The 23,924-nt window shown below is 39.5% G+C and overlaps 1 protein-coding gene across 1 annotated transcript in view; it reads left to right on the forward strand.

Moving 5' to 3' along the window:
* The window catches only part of IQCG (IQ motif containing G), a 46,310-nt gene that overhangs the window by 21,853 nt on the left and 533 nt on the right, over nt 1-23,924 (forward strand). Inside the window, exons 6-10 of the mRNA XM_059391142.1 lie at nt 1,468-1,549; nt 11,475-11,636; nt 12,836-12,910; nt 22,173-22,304; nt 22,997-23,098. Of these exons, the coding sequence (XP_059247125.1) occupies nt 1,468-1,549; nt 11,475-11,636; nt 12,836-12,910; nt 22,173-22,304; nt 22,997-23,098 (553 nt within the window). The remainder of the gene's footprint in view (nt 1-1,467; nt 1,550-11,474; nt 11,637-12,835; nt 12,911-22,172; nt 22,305-22,996; nt 23,099-23,924) is intronic.

Here is a 23,924-nt window from a genome sequence, read left to right on the forward strand (position 1 = left end):
TTGACCCTAGGGTTCTGAATTTATTATGAAATAAATATTTTACATCTTTCTTATCTATTTCTTGATAATCTATAGATGGGAATTACATCATCTATAGTTTGGCAAGACAATCTCAATCTCAAGATTCTAGTTAAGTATATGCTTACTAAACATTCCTGAATGGGAGTACTTATCTAGGTGCTACTTAGTGGTAAGGTGTTTTGGTTGTTGCTATAGACAGAATGTTCTGTGTACCCCACTCCACCTCCAATTTATATGTTGAAATCCTAACCCTCAATGTGATGGTATTAGAAGTGATGAGGTCATGAAGGTGGAGGCCTCAGGAATGAGATTAATGCCCATATAAAAGATAACCCATTCCATCATGTAAAGATGCAAGTGAAAATGACCATCTGTGAGCCAGGAAGCATTTTCTTAACCAGACACTGAATCTGATGGCACCCAAATCTTGGTCACAGCTTCCAAACTGTGAGAAATGAATTCTGTTACTTATATACTACCCAATCTGATATTTTTGTAATGGCAGCCTAAGCTAAGATAGTTTTTATTTTGTTTTGTTTATTCTTTTTATTTTTTCTTTAAAGGTTTTATTTATTTATTTGACAGAGATCACAAGCAGGCAGAGAGGCAGGAGGAGAGAGAGGAAAGGAACAGGCTCCCCACTGAGCAGAGAGCCCGATGTGGGGCTCAATCCCAGAACCTCGGGATCACGATCTGAGCCGAAGGCAGAGGCTATAACCCACTGAGCCACCCAGGCGCCCCTTGTTTTGTTTATTATTACATTATTTAATTTATTACATGGCTTCATTATTTTGTTTTTCTTTAAAACTAGATAATGGCATTACTAGAGGTAAGCAGAATTCTGTTTCTGAGTACAAACAGAAACCTAAAGTAGTTACGTTCTCCTTCAGAGAGCACTGAATTTGAATCCTGCCCTGCCATTTACTGCTTGTGTGCCCATGGCAAGTGTGTTAAGTCATGTGTTCTGAGAGCCGCCAAGATGAGATTATTCATGCAAAGATTTTTATCAGGGGAAATACCCATGTGAGAGAAAAGGTGGAGGGAACCTTCGGACTCAATGCTGACCCGACCCCAAGTGGGAGAGAGAAGGTTAGGTGGAAGAGAATGTCCTGCCCTTCCTTTCCCCACTCCTGTTCTCCTCTTCGCTTCTTCTCAGCAGCAGCTTTTTGAGATACAACCCATACACCAAAATCTCCCTTCTGGTTTACTAAAACAAATTGCAGTGATCTGTAAGGTATGACTAAAAGTGTGTTCCATGAACCAGCACCACTGGCAACATCTGAGAACTTGTTAGAAATGTGAATTCCAGGGCCTGGTCCTAGACCTACCGAATCAGAATCTCTGGGGGTAGAGCCCAAGAATCTGTTTTTTAACATTGGGGGTGAGCCTCGTGCACCTGGAGTTTGAGAAACACCCCTCTAAACAAATCATTCTCACTTCTTCTAGGGAGGAAAAAGGAAAAAAGCAGATAAGATCTCTTCAAAAACAGCTACTTAATGTCAAAAGAGAACGGCAAGCTGAAGTGCAGGTAAGAATCACCCGTCCAACACCGGAAGTTACTGAGCCAAAACGGCCATGTAAGAAGCCATCTTTCTTTTTTTTAAGTATTTTTTTATTTTTTATAAACATATATTTTTATCCCCAGGGGTATAGGTCTGTGAATCACCAGGTTTACACACTTCACAGCACTCACCAAAGCACATACCCTCCCCAATGTCCATAATCCCACCCCCTTCTCCCAAACCCCCTCCTCCCAGCAACCCTCAGTTTGTTTTGTGAGATTAAGAGTCACTTATGGTTTGTCTCCCTCCCAATCCCATCTTGTTTCATTTATTCTTCTCCTACCCACTTAAGCCCCCATGTTGCATCACCACTTCCTCATATCAGGGAGATCATATGATAGTTGTCTTTCTCTGCTTGACTTATTTCGCTAAGCATGATACGCTCTAGTTCCAGCCATGTTGTCGCAAATGGCAAGATCAAAAGCTTTTGCACAGCAAAGGAAACAGTTAACAAAATCAAAAGACAACTGACAGAATGGGAGAAGATATTTGCAAAGGACATATCAGATAAAGGACTAGTGTCCAGAATCTATAAAGAACTTAGCAAACTCAACACCCAAAGAACAAATAATCCAATCAAGAAATGGGCAGAGGACATGAACAGACATTTCTGCAAAGAAGACATCCAGATGGCCAACAGACACATGAAAAAGTGCTCCATATCACTCGGCATCAGGGAAATACAAATCAAAACCACAATGAGATATCACCTCACACCAGTCAGAATGGCTAAAATCAACAAGTCAGGAAATAACAGATGCTGGCGAGGATGCGGAGAAAGGGGAACCCTCCTACACTGTTGGTGGGAATGCAAGCTGGTGCAGCCACTCTGGAAAACAGCATGGAGGTTCCTCAAAATGTTGAAAATAGAACTGCCCTATGACCCAGCAATTGCACTATTGGGTATTTACTCTAAAGATACAAACGTAGTGATCCAAAGGGGCACGTGCACCCGAATGTTTATAGCAGCAATGTCCACAATAGCCAAACTATGGAAAGAACCTAGATGTCCATCAACAGATGAATGGATCAAGAAGATGTGGTATATATACACAGTGGAATACTATGCAGCCATTAAAGAAAAGAAGCCATCTTTCTTAAGCAAAGAAAAACTACAAATGAGAAATGGTTGTTTCTCCTGGGATGCCTTTACTAAACAGAGTAATGTACAAAGAGAGTAACTAGAGAGCTGTCTGGGATATGTAAGTAAGTCCCCAGTAGAACTCGGGGAGACCACAGCACTCGGGAATGCTCAGTTTGTTCTTATTCCTCCCACCGCACTCAAGCATACCACTGACCCCTTCCTACAGGAGACCTTATCTCAGGCGGTCTCCTGTATTCCAGCATCCCAGATGCGAGACTAGTCCCAGATGGGACATTAAGCACATTAGAAACCTCCTTATACATGATGGTTAGGTTTGATAATGTCATCTGTATTATATTTCAAGTACAGAGTGGATTTGATGGGCTTTTATGGTCATTAGGACCTAATCTGTTATTTCATTTACCTCTATAAGAAAATGCATCCCAAGTTTTAAGCAGTAACTTTAGAAAACAATGCTTGGTATACACAGTTAGAAATTCTACTAGGATTTCTAATACAGTTAGCAGTTTAGAAAGTTATAAAATAACTTAATGTCAGCTTTTGCCTAGCTATTTGGACAAGTTTATGCTTCAGATCAGGGAGTCTTCATTATTTCTTATATAGAAGTTAGAAGACTTTTTTTTTTAACTCTTTTTTTTTTTTAAGATTTTATTTATTTATTTGACAGACAGAGATCACAAGTAGGCCGAGAGGCAGGCAGAGAGAGTAAGAGGGAAGCAGGCTCCCCGCCAAGCAGAGAGCCCGATGCAGGACTCGATCCCAGGACCCTGAGATCATGACCTGAGCTAAAGGCAGCGGCTTAACCCACTGAGCCACCCAGGCACCCCAGAAGTTAGAAGACTTTTAAAAAAAAAGATTTTATTAAGACGGAGAGAGCATGAACAGGGAGAGCGGCAGAGGGAGACTTCCGCTGAGCAGAGAGCAAAATGCAGGTCTTGACTCAAGACCCTGGGATCATGACCTAAGCCAAAGGCAGGCACTTAACCAGCTGAGCCACCCAGGTGCCCCAGCCAGTATGTTTTCAGATAGTTTTAAAGTTCCATTTTGTTGCACTCTTCCTACTAGAATTCCAATGATCCCTATTTAGACTTTTTGATAGTGACCTTTAGGTCTCTCTGTTTCTTAAAAAAAATTTTCTCTTTGTTCATGTGATTGAATAATCTTTTGTCTGTCTCCAATTTCACTGACTTTCCATCATCTCCATTCTACTATTAAGCCCTTCTAGTACTTTTTTTGTTTTAAAATTTAGAAAATTAGTTTTAGAATTTCCATTTAGTTCTTTTTTTATAGTTCTATTTTTCTGCTGAGGTTTCTTGTTTTTTATTTATTATGAGCATATTGCTCTTTATTGAGCTTTGTTTAAAATTCTTATCTATTGGGATGCCTGATTGGCTCAGTTGGTAGAGCCTACCAACAGGGTTGTGAGTTTAAGCCCCATGTTGGGTATAGGTATTACTTAAAAAGAAAATCTTAAAAAAAAATCCTTGTCTGCTAGTTCCAACCTTTGGCATCTTAAGGTTAATCTCCCTTGAGAATGGTTCATAGTTCTCTTTTTCTTCAATATGGAGTCATTTTGGAATGTGTCCTGGACAGTGTGAATATTATGTTATAGAGGCTCTGCATTCTGTTCTATCTCCCAAAGTGTACTGACATTTTTGTTTTAGTGGTCAGTTAACTCCATTAAATTAAAACTAAAAACTCTCACCGACATTGGGCAGTAACTCACTTCAGTTCATTTCCTTTTCTCCTTGGCAGGGCTGCCTATGTTCTTCCTGGCACCATTGTGCCTCAGGAGTGAGCCAAAGATATGCACAGAATTTATACAACAAATGTGAAGCTTTTTCTCTCCTTTTCAGCATTATTGAAAACTATTTGGCTCTAGTTGTCCAAAAATCTGTTTTCTGGTTCTTCAGTCTGAAAAGACTGCGATGAGGGTTCTCACTGCTTTACACAATCCACTGCTACCCTCCACTCTGTAGTGCTGACTATGGTCTAATCAAGGTCATGGAAAGTTGGAAACTCAGCACATGCTGTACCTCTCTTACAAGTGTCTCCTTCCAGATTCTGCCTGATTTTGTACACTCCAGTGTTTTTATGTGATTGCCTTTTGTATTGAGCCCAGAGTTTATAGTTACTAGCTGTGTGAAGGTCATACTGGCAGGAACTTATTGGCAATAGTGAAAGTTAAACTTCTAAATATTCAGTTAGGAGACAGAACTTGGGATTTATAAGGAACTAGAAGAAGGCCAGTTTATAGCTGCTGAAGTTTGAAGAGAAACGGAGAGGATAACATAGATGAACTTAGAATAGGAGAAGGCAACAAATTATGGAGGGCCTTGTAAGCCATGCTTCTCTGGGGAAACACCATCAATGGGTGTCCTGTACATGGGGGAGGCTCGTCATGTAAGACATCTGCCTTGTCCCTGGGGGTCAGGGTTTGGACCTTGTTGAAGTTCTAGGTCTGTAATCTTTGTTGTTGTGTTTCTTAGGGCTATATCTAATCTGCTCCAGACCTGTGGCTTTAGGTTGACCAGGAGTTTCTTTAAGCAATTACCCTTACCTCATCCTGCTGCCTCTAGAACATACCATAAACCTTTCCAGTGCTGGAGCTGCCGCTAAGGTATTTAGCATTGAGGAGATATTCTCAAAACAAAATGCCTCGGAGGATTTATTTTTCTCCTGGGCCTAGGGTTTCTCATTTCCCTTAAATTTATATATTTATGTAAATATATAAAAATATATAATTATATATAATTTATAACATATATTATATAGTATTTATTTACAATTATATATAAATACATATATGTACATACATATATTACATATATATACACATTCCTTCAAGGAGATTATATATATATCAGTGCTTGGGATACACTGTAGGCAGTTAGAAATTAGTTCTATTAGGATTTCTAACACACTTAGCAGTTTACAAAGTTATATATATACATATATATATATATGTACATATACAATTATAATTGCTTATATATGTACACATATATACACACATATATATACCACACACGTGTATATATATATAACTTTGTAAACTTGTAAACTATATATAACTTTGTAAACTGCTAAGTGTGTTAGAAATCCTAATAGAACTAATTTCTAACTGCCTACAGTGTATCCCAAGCACTGATATATATATAATCTCCTTGAAGGAGATATATATATCTTCAAGGAGAAGGTTGGCTGATAAAGAAGAGTCCTTCACTTACTTCATCTTTGCCCTGATTATTGAGGTTAAATGAGGTAACAGTGAAGGATATGAACCCATTCCAACTCATTTTGACTGGTTACAGAAGGGGCCAAAGGGCACAAAGCTGGATGCCCTGTAACCCTAAAGTTTCTTGGATCCAGATTCACATGAATGTCTAGACTGGGTGGCCCTATGCCAATGGTAGCACCACTAATTCCTCAGCTTTTGGTTCTTTATTCAGCAATCACATTGCCATCCATGGTCACTGACTATACTTTGGAAAGCTCAGTGCTATGCAGAAGCTTTGCATAAATTTTTTTTTTTTTTAAGATTTATTTATTTGAGAGAGAGAGTACGTGCTCTTGAGATGAGGGCAGGGGCAGAGGGAGAGAGAGAATCTCAAGCAGACTCTCTGCTGAGTGCAGAGCCTCAGCACTCAGGGGCTCAATCTCACGACCCTGAGATCATGACCTGAGCTGAAATCAAGAGTCAGTCACTTAACCAACTGAGCCACCCAGGCGCCCCTGCTTCTTATTTTAAAACAGGCCTGAACTACTCCATCCTCCAAACCATACTTTGGTTTTTCTCTGGCCACACTATTACTAACTTTTGCATGTTACCCAGTTCTTTTCTTCACTTAGCCTCTCAGCTTTTTGTACTCTCTTTGATGACACTGATTTCCTTTTTGGGGGGACTGGATATAGAGTTGAGTACCTAAGACAACAGGTTGAGCTGACTCTGATGAACTTTAGGCTCCAAAATGGGTTAAGGAAGTAGATGAAGATATAGAAGGCACGTTTGCTAATTTGCAAGCAACTCAAAGCCAGTATATGATAAGCAATAGATATCAGAATTCAAAAGCCTTTTATTAGAGCCTGAACTGACTCCAAGAGGAGGCAAAAGTGAAATGAAAGGTCTCATTTTGTTTAGAAGACTCCTGTAAATTGAGAATTGTGAAGACCTAACTTGTCTTCAATAGTTTCATTAGAGGCTTAGCCAGGTTTTAACAGGAATCCCTGAGATTAGGGTCTTATCACTTTTGTGGTAGTAACAGCATTTTTTTTTTTAAGATTTTATTTATTTACCTAATAGATCACAAGTAGGCAGAGAGGCAGGCAGAGAGAGAGGTAGAGGGAAGCAGGCTCCCTGCTGAGCAGAGAGCCCGATGCAGGGCTCTACCCCAGGACCCTGAGATCATGACTTGAGCCAAAGGCAGAGGCTTAAACTACTGAGCCACCCAGGCGCCCAGTAGCAGCATTTTTAAAAGCTGTCTGCCTTCCCATCATCTGTAGACTTCGCAGAGTCTCCCTTTTATAGTGCTGCTTCTACTGGATTGTCCTCAGAAGCCTGACAATCATGATCAGTCTTGTGAAAAACATCTGAAGGACTTCCTCTTTGTTTTGATTACTGCATTTTGTGGCACTCTATTGTGTTTATACAACGGAAAAAAATACTTCCTTGTCCTCTGTTGTAGTTAGACATGTATAATATTGTGTATAGTATAAGGCATTACATTTAAAAGAGTTTACTCAGCAGAGATCCGTCAAGACAGTGAGGTGTACGGAAACTTTATCACAAAAGGGAAGAGGAAATTGGTACAATTGGAAAGGAAATTGTTCAAATGGAAATGAAGGAATGGGTGGAATTGGAGCCTGAAACTTTAGAAATCTGGATCTGTTTCATCTGCATCTTAGAATGGGGGACTGTGGGGTGCCTAGGTGGCTCAGTGGGTTAAGCTGTTGCCTTCGGCTCAGGTCATGATCTCGGGGTCCTGGGATCAAGTCCCGCATCGGGCTCTCTGCTCAGCGGGGAGCCTGCTTCCTCCTCTCTCTCTCCCTGCCTGCCTCTCTGCCTACTTGTGATCTCTCTCTGTCAAATAAATAAATAAAATCTTTAAAAAAAAAAAAAAGAATGGGGGACTGTGTAGCTCAGATTTTATTCAGAGAGTATTCTAGAAGCTGCCACTGTTAGTCATAGACAACTACAGATGTTAACTTAATACAGAACTGTATTTTTTCTGTGGCTTTTGCCACTTAAATAGACCACATTCCCATTTTCCTTTTTCCCTCCAACCAAACCCTCATCTCTGCTTTGTGTCCAATTATGAAAACAGACACCACCATTAAAATCCTTTGGCTCAAACTTTTGTGGCAGCTGTTGGAGCCTTATTAATTGTAATTGGTTGGCTGCTCGTTTCCATTACTAAATTGTGCTCCTCTGAATTCAAATAACGAGTACAGATCTGAAGACAGTTTGGTGATTTGTAAGTCAGGTTTGGTCTGCTTGTGATCTCTCTCTGTCAAATAATAAATAAAACAAACAAACAAATAAATAAATAAATAAAATCTTTAAAAAAAAATGCCGTTGCTATGGGGACGCCTCGGCAGCTCAGTAGGGAAATTGTAGACCAATGTTTTAAGATCTTATTAGGTTACATAACGTAATATCTTTTTCTTGCCAGAGGCGGAAACTCATAGAGTTTTAATTCTGCATTTATGATCTTCATATTTTTACTCCAAAAGACTCAATATTTGGTTTGATAAAGAAAACTGACCAGAACATTTTCTTGAGTCTTTGAAAGTATATCTGTGTGTTGATGCTATTTAATGAATACCTGACTGTTCAACACCGTTAGATTCTGTGAGAAACAAAACTGCAGTTATTTATATGGGCTGAGGTTTTCTAGAAAAGGTTTTCTGGGCTTAAGTGGTATATAAGCAGGGTGTCAAAGAAAGACTACATGGTTAGATAGGTATAAAGATTCCAGCCGATGAGGAAGTGAAGCTGTCACATTTCGCTCTAACTCAAGTCTTCCTAGAAATCCAGACTTTATCACTGACCACCATATAGCTTGAATCAGAAGGGAGGAGGGAAGCAAAACGGAAAGAGATGGGAAAAGGAAATAGAGTGTAGAAAGAAGGGGAAAACGGAGCCAAAAAAGACTTTTCTTAAAATGCATTTAATGAACATTTATTGAGTAGCTAAGTTGTGCAAGACACTGGCAGGATTTTACAGTTGAGAAAGGTCTTAGGTTAAGTAAATTGCCCACAATCCTACAGCTTTTAAGAGGTTAAGAAGTACTGCAATGTATTAGCCAGCTGGACTGGTAACGTGTTCTCAGCCAGAGATACTCATCTCCTTGGAAGGCTCTGGTACTGGCGGAACAACTGAATAATTGGAATGATTCCATAGTGTTTACACCAAGAAGTCAGACAAAATGAGTTGAAGGGAGTCTGACTAAGTTTAGGGGCCTCTGATCCTTTAAACCATATTTGCTTTTCATGGTGGATAATCCTGATGGATTTCTGCTGTTTCTTCTAATGCTTAGAACTAACTCCATCCAGCTTACATGGCAGAACTAAAGTTGGTTGGTATTTAGAGAAACGGCGATCTCTGACTAAAGCAGTGTGTTTTCATTATTAATTGTGTTTGCTTGTCATGCTGTCAGCTAATCAATCATCTCTCTGTGAAATTACTCCTGCTGCATCTGTTCTTCTCAAATGATCAGATGTTATCTCCCCGACTAAAACCCTTCTGAGGCTTCCCATGGCCCTTGGATTACAATTCAAACCCCATACTAGTGCTTTGGAGGGCCTACATGGTCCGTCTTACCTCCCTCTCCAGCCTCATCTTGTCCTACTCTCAACCCTCGCTGGGATAGTCTCCAGAGTTTTCTTTCAGTTCCTGGAATGTATCCAGGTTTTTGCGGCTTCAGGACTTGGGTACTTATTTTTCCTCTTTCTTAGACTCCTCCTTGATCCCACTTTTCATGTGACCTCCATACTTACCCTTCAGGTGTCAGATTTAACATTCCCTTCTCAGAGAATCCTTCATAGACTACCTGATCTAATGTGGGCCTCCCTTGTCACTCTCTCCCATGGCCTGTTGTCCTATTGAGTGTTGTCTTTAAGAGTGTTTTGTGCCTTTAAAAAAGTTTGCTTTCTTTTTTAAGACTTTATTTACTTAGTTAATTTTTTAAAAGATTTATCTTATTTGAGAGAGAGAGCGAGAGAGCAAGTGGGCAGAAGGGCAGAGGGAGGGAGAATCCTGAAGCAGGCTCCCTGTTGAGCAGAGAGCCCAACATGGGGCTCCCTCTCCCAACCCTGAGATCATGACCTGAGCTGAAATCAAGCGTCAAATACCCAACTGACTGAGCCACCCATGCACCCCTTAAGATCTTATTTTTAAGTAATCTCTATACCCAACGTGGGCTCGAACTCATTACCCTGCGATCAAGAGGTGCACATTCCACCAACTGAGCCATCCAGATGCCTCAAAAAGTTTGTTTTATTTTATTTTATTTTTTTAAGATTTTATTTATTTATTTGACAGAGAGAGATCACAAGTAGGCAGAGAGGCAGGCAGAGAGAGAGAGGAGGAAGCAGGCTCCCTGCCGAGCAGAGAGCCTGATGCGGGACTCGATCTCGGGACCCTGAGATCATAACCTGAGCCGAAGGCAGCGGCTTAACCCACTGAACCACCCAGGCGCCCCAAGTTTGTTTTATTTTAATCACATCTCTATCACTAGACTGTAAGCTCTATGAGGGCAAAGACCACGTCTATTAGTTCTCCACTATTTAGCTTAGTATGGTACTGAATGAATAGTTTTTAAATGAATATTAAAACCTTAAAATTGCCAAGCACTTTGGGACCTGCAAAGAGTTTTTACATATTCTTAATTAACTCCTTACAATCACTTGCTGAGATATTCCAGACAGGGCAGATATTAATGTTTTTATTTTATAGCAGGTAAAACGTGCAGAGTTTAACTGACTTGGCCAGGCTGACACAGCTATTGGGGGCTTGGGTGAGAAGACAGGTCTTTTGATCATTTAGAGCAGTGCTTTTTCTACCAAAATGAGATGGTAATGAGAAGTCTTTGTGTATACAGACTATCCAAATAGTGTACTAGGAAAAAAATCTCCCATTCTTGATGCTTAGAACTACTTAGCCTTTGTTTTCATGTATACTGTCCATGATTATTGGCTAACTTTCCTGTAGTGCAATAATAGTAAAATAGATCCATTTTCTTGTTGATTTATAGATACAAAAGGTAGGCTTTAGCCACTGGCTGAACTGAATGGAGGTAGAATATTTTTTTTTTACTTTATTATTTTAAAAATTATTTATTTATTTTAATTTATTTTATTAAAGGATTTTGTTTATTTATTTGACAGAGAGAGAAATCACAAGTAGGCAGAGAGGCAGGGAGAGAGAGAGAGGGAAGCAGGCTCCACACTGAGCAGGGAGCTCAATGTGGGGCTTGATCCCAGGACCCTGAGATCATGATCTGAGCTGAAGGCAGATGCTTAACCCATTGAGCCACCCAGGTGCCCCTGATTTATTTATTTTAGAGGGGGGGGGGGCTGAGGGGAGGGGCAGTGGGAAGGGAGGGGGAGAGAGAGAGAATCTCAAGCAGATTCCCTACTGAGCAGAGAGCCCAATGCCAGGCTCCATCTTATGACCCTGAGAACATGACCTGAGCCGAAATCAAGAGTTGAATGCCCAAGGAACTGAGCCACCCAGGCACCCCATGCATGTATTTTAATTTAGAAACTTGGTCTTACCTCTACAGAGTCGGAATGAATATATTGCTCACCTCAGGGACCAGTTGCAAGAAATGAAGGCAAAAACCAACATGGAAAATCGCTATATGAAGAAAAACACTGAGCTGCAGATCTCCCAGACCCAGAAGAAATGTAACAGAACTGAGGAGCTTTTGCTGGAAGAGATAGAGGTAATCACTGCTGCTTGAGGAATGAACACATTCGAGCTGTCACTCTTCATATTGCTTCAGCTAACAGAGGAGGAAGGAGAGGGAGAGTATCTTGATCTTTGCTCCAGCTCTCCTGCAGCTCTCACATTTGAGACCAGAAGTAAAAAGAGAATGAAGTCTTGTGTATTTGCAGGCAGAGATTCTGATGGGCTGTAGCCGACATCCACTGTTTTTTGTTTGTTTGTATTTTTAAAGATTTTATTTATTCGACAGAGAGAGATCACAAGTAGGCAGAGAGGCAGGCAGAGAGAGAGAGAGGAGGAAGCAGGCTCCCTGCTGAGCACAGAGCCCGATGCGGGACTCGATCCCAGGACCCTGAGATCACGACCTGAGCGGAAGGCAGCGGCGGCTTAACCCATTGAGCCACCCAGGCGCCCCCATCCACTGTTTTTTTGTGACGACTTTGAAAGTCAGTTGTACTTTCTTCCCTTGGTCACTTTATCCTTATTTTATAAAACCACTTGCCATTTCTCCTGGTAACGCGGGCAAAACAAGATGCTTATTAAGTGTGGGTTTTTGCTGCTGCCAGCTGGTACCTTTTATCCCTCTATTAAGAAATATAAAATCAAAAGAGCTGAATTTCATTCAAACCTAAATTTATATAGCTGGAAAGTCACCACGGAAAAGAGTAGGAGAAAGAAACAAGGGGCAGACCCTCACTAGAAAAGGAAGGCTCCAATGGCTAAATGAACAGTAGGTAGGTGGGAAGGAACAAACACGTCATCCCTGGGGAGGAGGACTGCTTTCCCTGGGCCCCACTCATTTGAAAGCTTACTCCCCTGGGTTAGTTAGACAACCCTGACTACAAACTTTACTTGCACTCTGGAATTTCCTTTTCTAGGCCTAAGAACCTTGTGCCCTTGAAGCATGGTTTCTCTCCTTCAATTGACATCACTTTATCCAGGCAAGCGGATCATGGTCCTTTTGTCCTGGGCACTGGCATGTGTCCCCTACAATGCCAGCAAATGGCCTAGCGACATTTGTGAACATGAACTGGGTTGAAGGGAATGATTTCCCAGCCCTAGAGCAATATGGCAGGATTCTTGGGATCTCAGCTGGTAAAGAAAATTGAGATCTGGCCACAGATCTCTAATATTGAGAATTTCTCATTCCGAACCCTGCTGGCAAGATTTCCTGATACTGGTTTATTGTTGTCACAGAAACTGAGGTTGAAAACTGAAGAAGAGAACAGGATTCATCTGGAGATTGAAACGTTCCTTAGAAAAGAGCAGCAGGTGGGTCCCCAAAACTTTTCCATGCTCTGATGTGTTTGTGTTTCACTTACAAAATACATATTTCTTTATTCATCCTATTTCTTCTTGTGTGAATTATATGTGACTGAAGTGGTTTTAATTAGTATTTCTAAAACTAATAACAAACTAAGCTGAGAGGAGTTTTAAAAAAAATCCCTGTTGGGATGAATAAGGAAAAAATTTCTAGCTTAGAATTCAGTTTACCTTTGAAAAAGCTAATAAATTTTCAGTAAACAGTTCCAAATTTGTGGTTAAAGAAAATAATTTATACCTGCTATCTCACAGGGCTTTACTAAAACCAAAATCTAAATTTCTAATAAGGAATGGGATCTTATACACAGGCAGTTTAAGGATTATGTACCATGTTCCTTGTTCAGTGTTAGATGCCTAGTTAGCATGTGTTTAATGACAATCCGATGAGTTAGTTGGTGGGTGAATGGATAATGGATGGGTGAAGTCAGTGTTTCCCAGATTGTCAGCCCAGTAACACAACATAGATTTTTTTTTTTTAAGATTTTATTTATTTATTTGACAGTCAGAGATCACAAGTAGGCAGAAAGGCAGAGGAGGAAGTAGGCTCCCCGCGGGGCAGAGAGCCCGATGTGGGGCTCAATCCCAGGACCCTGGGATCATGACCTGAGCCGAAAGCAGAGGCTTAACCCACTGAGCCATCCAGGCACCCCCAGAAAGACATAGATTTTGAAAAGAAAGAGTGAAAGCTCTCATAATCACCCCCAAATTATTCCAGTAGTTCTTCCAAATCTTTTTCTTGATATACATACTGGTTTATGTACCTAAATACTTACATTTTTAGTATTTATCTATCCATCTATTTATTTATTTGTTAATATTTCTGACATAAATAGGATCATACCACATATATTATTCCAGACTCTTTTTAAAAAATATACTTTGTCTTACTGTTTCCAATAGCAATACAACTGCTATATAATATCCCATTGAGGGGTAGACCAAAATTTAGTTAGCCATTTTTCTGCCACTGGACATTCAGGTTGTTTCCAATTTTGCTAGTATAACAATGCTAAACATTCTTAGCTATGTCTGTAAATGCATGGTATATGGAAAGTCTATTCATTTTTGCATATCACTGTAGATGCCTTATGCCCTCTCATATTAGTTTTAATGTTTTTCAGTTAATTCATTTAGATTTGCTTTCTAGAAAATCTTTTTGACTGCAGACAATTTTACATTTTCGTTTTTGTTATTTATATGTGTTTCCATTTTGTTGCTTATAGTATAGCTTGAGTGTCAAGTGTAATGTTGACTAGTAGTAGTGATAATGGGGCACCATTGTTCTGTTTTTGGTTTTAGTGGTATTTCAGTCAGTATTACATATGAATTCATAGTCTAGCCCAGGTTCTCATGTGCAGGTTAGGGCATTCATTGGGAAATAATGGGACACTGAAACTCATAATAGGAATATCTCAATGTATTCAGAAGTAATTAATATTCAACTCCCAAGTAACTCTGAGCCTCCCTTCCCAGTGGAAGTAGTATGCCTTTGCGGGTTTGGGAGATTAGTCTTACTTTCTGTGAAAATGCCATAGTAATAACTTCATCTAAGTCAGATGCTCACTCTCAACACCCAGCACAATCACTCCTCTTGTCCCTGGACCCATAACTAGAGTCAAATCTCAGCAAGCTTCAGGGTACAGGTAATTCAGATATCTATAATTCAGAGGGAAATAGCTTATAAACCTAAAGAATTACAAGACTTTGCTTGTAATTGGGAGACATGTGTGGGAATGGATTCTAAGGGTGATAGACCAACGAGGGTGGAATGTAACGCTAGACTGAGTCATGTTCATTGATATGGACATACTTACTGGAGATTCTGGATCCCATGTGATAGCTTGTGAAGCTGGACTCTAACGGTTCACTTGAAACTGGACTCAGCGACTCGGCAGTGGCCCACATTTAATGAGGTGGAGATGCCACAGCTTCCCTAGTAGGATTTAGTGGAGAGAATCTAAAGACTTAGGGAAATGGGAATATCAGAGTGAATTTGTGTGACCTACAGATCTGCTGCTGAACACCTACATGTAATGAGTTAGTGTGAGACATTTCTTCCCAGAGGACACTCCCATACTAAGACATTGAGAAATTTGTTCGTGAGGGGAGCACTCACATCCTCAAAAAGGTCTTTGGTTGCTTTCCTAGGTAGGCCACGTAAAATCATGGGTGACATCATCATTGAAATGGCTTCCCTGCTTTCAGTGGTGATGATGGGATTCTGCAGAGCCAGAGGACACGAGGCAGCACTTAACTGCCAAAGAAAGGTGAACACATTTACCATGAAGGACAGCGGGGATGTACCAGAAATCAGAATGCCTTTGCTCTTAGTGATATTTGACAATGGCTAATTAATCATGGTACCCCTATGAACAAAATTCATGAGCAGCCTGATAAAGAATTACTTGATGTATGTAACAGAAGAAAGCCAAAACCACAATAAAGAGTCATGGTTTCTCCTCCAATTTCCAGAACTAAATCAATTCAAAGACCAAATCCCCTTAAGTGGAAGGGCCAGGTCTCCCTGAGGATGAACTCTACATCATTATGGAAGGTATATACTGTGAATCTTCCCCTAAGCCTACTCAAAGGGACCTGTGGCTATTATTAGAGTTACTGTACACTGGAAAACAGAAAATATCCAGACCCTTTCAGATTACTAAACATTGGCTCTGATTTAATATTAATTCCTAGGGACCTGAAACAATACCGTGGTCATCCCTACTCAAAATGAGAAATTATAGTGCTCAGGTGATCGGCAGATCTGCTTTACTCCAGGCCCACTTGCTCTGTGGATCCACCCTGTAGTTATTTCCCATTACTGAACATAGAATTGGAATAGACATACTCGGCAACAGACAGAATTTCCACATTGATTCTCTGATTTATGGAGTGAGGGCCATTATGGTAGTAAGGACCAAGTAGAAGTCTCTGGAACTTCCCCTTCCTACCAACATAGTAAATCCTAAGCAGATGCTGCACCCGTACTGCAAAGGCAGAGATCAGTGCCAACAAAAAATAAAGCAGCAGAGGTAGTGATACTTACCACATCCCCATTTAGCTAAGCAGTGTGACCTGTTGAGTTGAGTGATCTTGGATAATGACTGTAGACTATTGTAAATGCAATCAGGTGATGACTCCAATTGCAGCTACAGTTCTAGGTGTAGTATCTTGACTAGGGAAATTCTTCAGAGGCCACTGGCAATCGGTAGGCGGCTGACCAAAGCCTGTGTCTCCAACCCAATTTGGAAGAACCTCCAGAAGCAGTTAGCTTTTACCTGGCAGGGTCAACCGTACATCCTCACAGGCTCGCATCAGGGCTGTGTCCCTTCTGTTCTTTCTGCCATAATATGGTCTGCAGAGATCTTGCTTGCTTTGACTTTCTACAAAACATTGTAGTAGTCCCCTTGCTGATTCTATCTGCTGAACAGGACAAAGCAAGGACTTTGGGTGCCTTAGTAGGACTTATGAATGAGAAGGTGGGACAGAAGCTACTTTTGGTACCAGTTTTGAATCACTGTTCAGTTAGGTGACAGAAAACACAACAGTTCTTTCAGCAGGGAATGTTTAGCAAAAGAATCATTAAGAGTAAGGGATTGGCTACAAAGAAAGGATAAAAGAGAACTCTAAAGAAACACCCTAGGGTCAAAGGATGGTATCCAAGGAAGGGAGGAACAGAGATGTTTGCTTCATTGCCCTGGGTCAGAGCAGGTTCATAGGTAGTGGGATAAAGTGGACAAACTGGGAATGGTGGGTTCTTTGGTAAGCAAGAATCCTCCTGTTATGTCAGCAAAACTTGTTGGTGAATAAGTGGCATCAGTGTCCCCCACACAGGCCACTGTCAGCCCTGCGCCCCAGGAACAAAAGAGGAAGGACTTGAACAAAGGAGAGACGCTTTCCTGTCATGTCCCTTTAGCGCCCTCTACTGACAAGGCTTATCACTGTGCCAAGTGGCAAAAGAACCAAGTTAGAGCAAGCATCCTGGTTGAAAAGTTGGCTGGTGAAGGATTCATTTAGAGAAGCAATAAATTGATAACTGGCACAAATGGGGTTGTATGAGGTTTACTACATAGGTTTACGGTAGATAAACTTTTATCAAGTTAAATAAGTTTCCTTTCAGTCTTGCTGAGTTTTTTGTTTTTTGTTTTTCGTTTTTAATCTGGAATGAGTTTTGATGTTTTATGAGATAGATTTTTTCCATCCATTGAGATATAGGCTTTTTATTTTTTAATATGCTAATAAAGTAAAATATAGTAATCATTTATTGATGAATCATCTTTAAATTCTTGGGATAAACCCTGCTTGTTCATAATACATTATTCTTTTAACAGACTGCTAGATTGGTTTATAGATTTTTATTTTGTATTTATATATTCCATAAATAAGTTTAACCTATAGATTTATTTTTTAGTGTTCTTTGTATTGTAACAGTTATGGTAGCTAAGCAGCTTGAGTTGGGAAGCTTTCCGTCTTTTTCTGCTCTGAAACCTAAAAATACCAATAGAACAAATAGATTATTATCTGTTCCTTGAAACTTTACTAAAATTTAGTCATAGACAATCTTTTTGAGTACCATTTTCAAGGGGAGATGGTTAGCTACCTTTTCAATTTTTTAATTATTGATGTCTTCACTTAAATAATCTTTTTGAGTCATTTTTTGGTAATTTCTTCCTAGAAAGAACTCATTTCATCTAAAACATTCATTTCAAATTTATTAATATAAAGATGTGCTCCACAGTCTCTCACAACTTAAAAGTTCCTTTATTTATGTAGTTATTGTTTTCATCTTTATTTTTTAAAGATTTTATTTATTTATTTGATGGAGAGATTGAGAGAGAGCACAAGCAGGTAGAGCAGAAGGTGGAGGGAGGGGAAGCAGGCCCCCCCGCTGAGCAAGGAGCCCAACATGGGGCTCAATCCCAGGACCCTAGGATTATGACAAAGGCAGCAGCCTAACTGACTGAGTCACCCAGGCGCCCCTCATCTTTATTTTAAGAAATTTGTGTCTTCTCTCCCTTTTTCTTGCTTAAATGATTTGTCAAAATTTTGACCATTTTATTGGTCTTTGCAAAAACCATCTTTTGGCTTTATTGAGCAAATACTTTTTCATTTTCACATTGGTTTTTGCTTCAGTTTTGAGCAATTATTTTCTTATACTTCCTTTGAGCTTATGTTGTTAATCTTTGTCTAGTTTTTTAAATGCTATGTTCATTGACTTTTGAATTTTATTATTTTCTACTATATTCATGTAACCCAACATATTTTTCTGGGTACTGTTTGGCTGCAGTATACAGGTTTTGATACATAATGCTTTTTTTAAAAAAAAATATTTTTATTTATTTGACAGACAGAGGTCACAAGTAGGCAGAGAGGCAGCCAGAGAGAGAAGGAGGGGAAGCAGGCTCCCTGCTGAGCAGAGAGCCGGATGCAGGTCTCGATCCCAGGACCCTGGGTTCATGACCTGAGCCAAAGGCAGAGGCTTTAACCCACTGAGCCACTCAGGCGCCCTTGATACATAATGCTTAAGTTATCATCCCTTTTTTTAAATTTTAAAGACTTATTTATTTATTTAGAGATAGAGCAGGAGAGTGTGTACAAGCAAACACAAGCAGAGGGAAGGGCAGAGAGAGAGGGGGAAACTGGCTCCCCGATGAGCAGGGACCCTGATGTGGGGCTTGATCGCAGGATGCTGAGATCACAACCTGAGCTGAAGGCAGACTCTTAACCGTCTGAGCCACCCAGGTGCCCTTAAAAGTGTATTTCTTAAATGTCCAGGTAGCTGGAGTTGGAGAAGAAATGTGTAGGCTTTCTATTGCTGACAACCCTTTGACGTCTACACTGTCTTCCATTGTGGTGTCGTTATGTGAAATGTAAGACTTTATGCCTTTTGGCATTTGTTGAGCCCTCATTTGGGCTTCATATATGCTCAGATTATGTGAATATTCCATGGGTATTTGAAAAGAATTTGTATTCTCTGTTAGGTATAAATCTGGGGTGCCTGGGTGGCTCAGTTGGTTGAGTGTCTGCCTTCAGATCAGGTCATGATCTCTGGGTTCTAGGATCAAGGCCCATGTCCGGCTCCCTGCTCGGCAGAGAGTCTGCTTCTGCCCCGTTCTTCCCTGGCTCATGCTCTCTCTTGCTTGCTGTCTCTCAAATAAATAAATAAAATACAATCTTTTTTTTTTTTTTAAAGGTCTAATAGTCTGTCAGATTCTTCATGTTATTTATTTTGATCTAGCTGAGCTGTTAATTTCAGAGAAGTATGAGAGCCTCCCAAGATGATTTCGAATCTGTCAATTTCTTATATTTCTAATAATTTTTGCTTTATATATTCTAAAATGGCATTAGAATATAAAACTTCATAACTACAATATCTTTTTAATAGAACATGCCTTTTCTCAGGATAAAATATCCCTTTTTGTCTCATTTAATTATTTTTGGCTTGAATTCTGTTTTTCCAGATACTACTTGCCAAACCTGCTTTCTTTTTGCTATGATTATATTGTTTTAGTTGTGATTTTTATAAATCGTTCATAGATTGACTTTTTTTAAAAATTGGACACTATTTTGATAGGAAAAAATTTTAAAAATATTTTATTTATTTATTTGACAGACAGAGATCACAAGTAGGCAGAGAGGTAGGCAGAGAGAAAGAGGAAGGAAGCAGGCTCCCCGCTGAGCAGAGAGCCTGATGCAGGGCTCAATCCCAGGACCCTGGGATCATGACCTGAGCCGAAAGTAGAGGCTTTAACCCACTGAGCCACCCAGGCGCCCCTATTTTGATATGGAAATTTACCACAGTTTATTTTTATTGTGATTTTTAATTTATTTGTATTTACTTTTTTCATCTTATTTTATATTTCCTGCTTTTCAAGCTTTTTGGTGTTTCTTTCCTTCTTCTGTTGGATTGATGGAATTTTTATTGTTTGATTTTATTTTTTCTTAGTTAATTGTTTTGAGGATTTTGTTTGTCAGAGAGAGAGAGTGTGTGAACAAGCAGGGGGAGTGGGAGGCTCGGGGAGAAGCAGGCTCCCTCCCTGCTGAGCAGGGATCCTGACCTGAGCTGAAGGCTCAGGTCAGATGCTTAACTGACTGAGCCACCCAGGTGTCCCATATTGTTTGGTTTCTTGCTGTCTAGTGCAAATTCATCATTTGCATACCACTTTCTTAGTTTTGTAATATCAGCATACCACCGGTGTTATTATTTTGTATATACTCACTTCAACAAAATTTTTTATATTACTGTAAAATAAAAACCAGTATCATTTGCCATAAATAGAAATTAATATATCTAGAAGTTCAATAAATATCAAATGATGTTATTACATTTTAGCCATTTCTTTTTACCTGCCTGGAGACTGTTCTTTTTTTTTTTTTTTTTTTTAAGAAAAAAATGTTAACAAGACTTAGAGATGTTAAAGACATGATTGCACCAAACTGATGTTCTCTTTAACTTGATCAGAATAATTGACTCACGTTTTTAAAAAATTCCATGTCAATGTACAACCTAAAGACTCTTTTTTTTTTAAACTTTTGATTATTTATTGATTGATAATTAAAATAAGCACCATTTATTGAAAGCCTTTTAGTGCCAGGCACCGTATACATTATATCTATTCTTCATAATATTCACAGGACATAAGTAGTAATATTCCCATTTTACAAAAGAAGAAACAAAGCCTCAGAGGTATTAATTAACATGTCCAATATATATAGCTAGAAAATGGGAGATTGAAGATCTGAACAGGCCTCTGATAGGCTCTGAAGCTTGTGTTGTTTTCCTTGCGTTATGCTGCTGTTTTTTCTTATATTCCACTTGTTCTATTTTTTAAAATTTAAATTCAATTACATATAATGTGTTATTAGTTTCAGAATTATAGGCTAAAGACTCCTCTTGAGGTTTCATTCTTGAGGTACATGATCTAGTAGTTTGGAAGTTATGCATTATATTCTTGGAGTGGTAACCCTTCACATTTTAACATACTTATACTTTGTTCAAAGTATATTCTTTATACTTTGTTCTGTACTTTAACATATATATGTATACTCTGTTCATCTTAAGTCTAGAGTTAATCAATACTTATATCTTCTTTTCTTTAATAAAGCAAAGTTTTACCTCTTCTCTTCCTCTCTTACATCCCATATTGAAATCATTCATTACGTATTTCCATTTTATAAATGAGGGAACTGAGGCTTAAAGAATTTAAGTTAACATACTTGAGGGCCAGAGCTTAGGAGCGAAACCTAGGCATTCTGTCTTCAGAGCCTATCTGTTTTTTCCAGGAGACATAGTGCCTAATTTGGGATTTTAGTTCCAGATTATGGTTTACTTTAAAAAAAAAAGTATTTTATGTAGCTTAAATAAACATGCTGTCGTTTCTCACATGTACTATCTCTAAAATGAAATTTTAGATTTCATTGCTAAAATACACTTTTGAGTAACTCTTTTGGAAAGACCAGGTATAGTCTTTCTTTCCTCACAATTGAATGCTAGGTTAGCTAAGTACAGAATCTTAGATTCACATTTATTATTTTCTAGGATTTTGAAGACATTGTACCCTTCTCAATTGGCATCTACTGTGTTTTTTTTTTTTTAAAGATTTTATTATTTATTTTTTATTTGAGAGAAAGAGAGCATGAGAAGGGGGAAGGGGCAGAGGATGGGAGAAGCAGATTCCCTGCTGAACAGGGAGTCCAACGACGCAGGGCTCCATCCCAGGACCCAATAATGACCCGAGCTGAAGGCATATGCCCATCTGACTGAGCCACCAGGCAGCCCTGGTATTTACTGTTATTAATCAAAGAACTATCTGATGCCATTCCTTATCCTTTAGAATTTTCTACCTACCCTTTATTCCTTCCAATTTCCCTTATCCAGACCCCTTGGAAGGCCTTCTTCCTTCTGTTTTTAAATTGAATAATAATATTAAGTATACAAACATTAAGCATATACTTTGATGAACATTTGCATGCGTGCGCACACACACACACACATCCTGTAACCACCACCCACATAGAGAACATGTTTACAACATCCCAGAGTCTCCCTCGTGTCCCTTCCTGATCCAATCAAGCAACCTGCCCCTAGAGGTAGCCATGATTCTGCCTTTTTTCACTATAGGGAAGTTTTGCTGGTTCTCGAACCTTATATAAATGATTTCATAAGGCTTTGTGTCTGATGGAACCATGTTTTAATGTTCTTTCCAAACAGAAACTTGAGGAAAAGCTAGAGTTCTGGATGGAGAAATTTGATAAGGACACGGAAATGAAACAGAATGAACTAAATGCTCTCAAAGCTGCTAAGGCCAGTGACTTAGCACACCTTCAAGAACTTGCAAGGACGGTAAGGAAGCAGACTCCACAGTCTAAGGCTGAGCACGCCTGAGGAATGAGTGGTAGCTGAGCTACAGTAGCTGCGTGACAAAGTGGAGGTGTGCCTGTAAACCACTGAGCCTCTTCTCCCATGATGATGACGAGGATGACGGCATCCACGATGGGGACAGTATTAGCGGCATCTGACAAGCCTCCATTGTGCTCGTTCTGTCCCAGGCACTTATTAACATTCCAAAGGACTTACTTCACCCTCACCACCTCTTGAGATAGATACCATTACTATTTCTACTTTATGGTCTCTGAAGCTAATCTGTAAATTATGAATTTTAAAAAGCTTCTGATTATTGTTTCATCATTGAATAACTGTAAAACTTCCCAAATATCTCTTTTAAAAGATGACTGCTATTTGTATGTGTACTTTCTATGAGTTTAAGAAACAGTACTTTGAGGTCATTAAGCACACAAGTTACTAGTTCATTTTTATGCAAGATTTTACAGCAAATTTGCTCCAAACGGAAACATTTTTATATAGTTAGTATATGAATATTTATACCATAGGAATCCACTTAGTTTTTCTTTTCGTTGGTTTATCTTTAGGTTTGGCAGGCTTTATTTTCAAATTTTATATTAAAAGTGCAAGGCTGGCTGGCCATACCTTGCCAGGACAGTCTTATAACCTAGGGTCCATGTTTACTTTTACAGATAAGGGAGTATGAACAGGTCATCATTGAAGATCGGTTAGAAAAGGAGAAGGCCAGGAAGAAGAGAGAACAGGATGACTTGGAGTTGAAGAGCATCATAAAGGTAGAAAGCCAGAGTTGGCATCTTTTTTTTTTTTTTTTTAAAGATTTTATTTTTATTTTGAGAGAGAACACAAGAGAGGGGAGGATCAGAGAGAGAAAGGCGCAGGGAGCCCAAAGCAGGGACCTGATCCTGGGAATCCAGAATCATGACCTGAGCCTAAGGTAGTCACTCACCCGACAGAGCCAGCCAGGCGTCCCACAGTTGGCATCTGAGGGCACGTTCAATTCATAGCTGGCCTAACACTGAGCAACACAAAGTCTCTTTTTCATTTATTATGAAGCATGAAACAGATCGGTATGGAAGGATGGCTTTTTGTTATTACTGGAATTTGCCTGCAGTCCTTGGTGCAGGGAGATGGTTCACATAGCAAGGGGCATATCCCTAACTCTTAATCCAGGGGAAAGTGGTGGTCAGCAGAGGAAGCAGGACCTAGAATTTATGCCTGAAGGTCGTATTTAAGAATATTATTTATAGTCAGAACAGCTCTTGGAGAAGCTGTTTTTTTTTTTTAAATTAACTCTATCCCCAATGTAGGGCTTGAATCATGGCCCCAAGAGCAAGGTCACATGTTCTACCAACTGAGCCAGCCAGACACCCCGGATGATCTCAGAATCCTATTTATCTAAGTTATCCCAGGCTATCTGCTAGGTTCTGACAAGACCTGTTTTCAAAAAAGGGGGGATGGAATAAATAGAGTTTAGCATGCATGGCGGCTTCCATGCTTCAGACACACACCATTCTTTTTTTTTTTTTTTTTAAAGATTTTATTTATTTATTTGACAGAGAGAAATCACAAGTAGGCAGAGAGGCAGGCAGAGAGAGAGAG

This window comes from Mustela nigripes, chromosome 2 (assembly GCF_022355385.1).
Source record: "Mustela nigripes isolate SB6536 chromosome 2, MUSNIG.SB6536, whole genome shotgun sequence".
NCBI lineage: Eukaryota > Metazoa > Chordata > Mammalia > Carnivora > Mustelidae > Mustela > Mustela nigripes.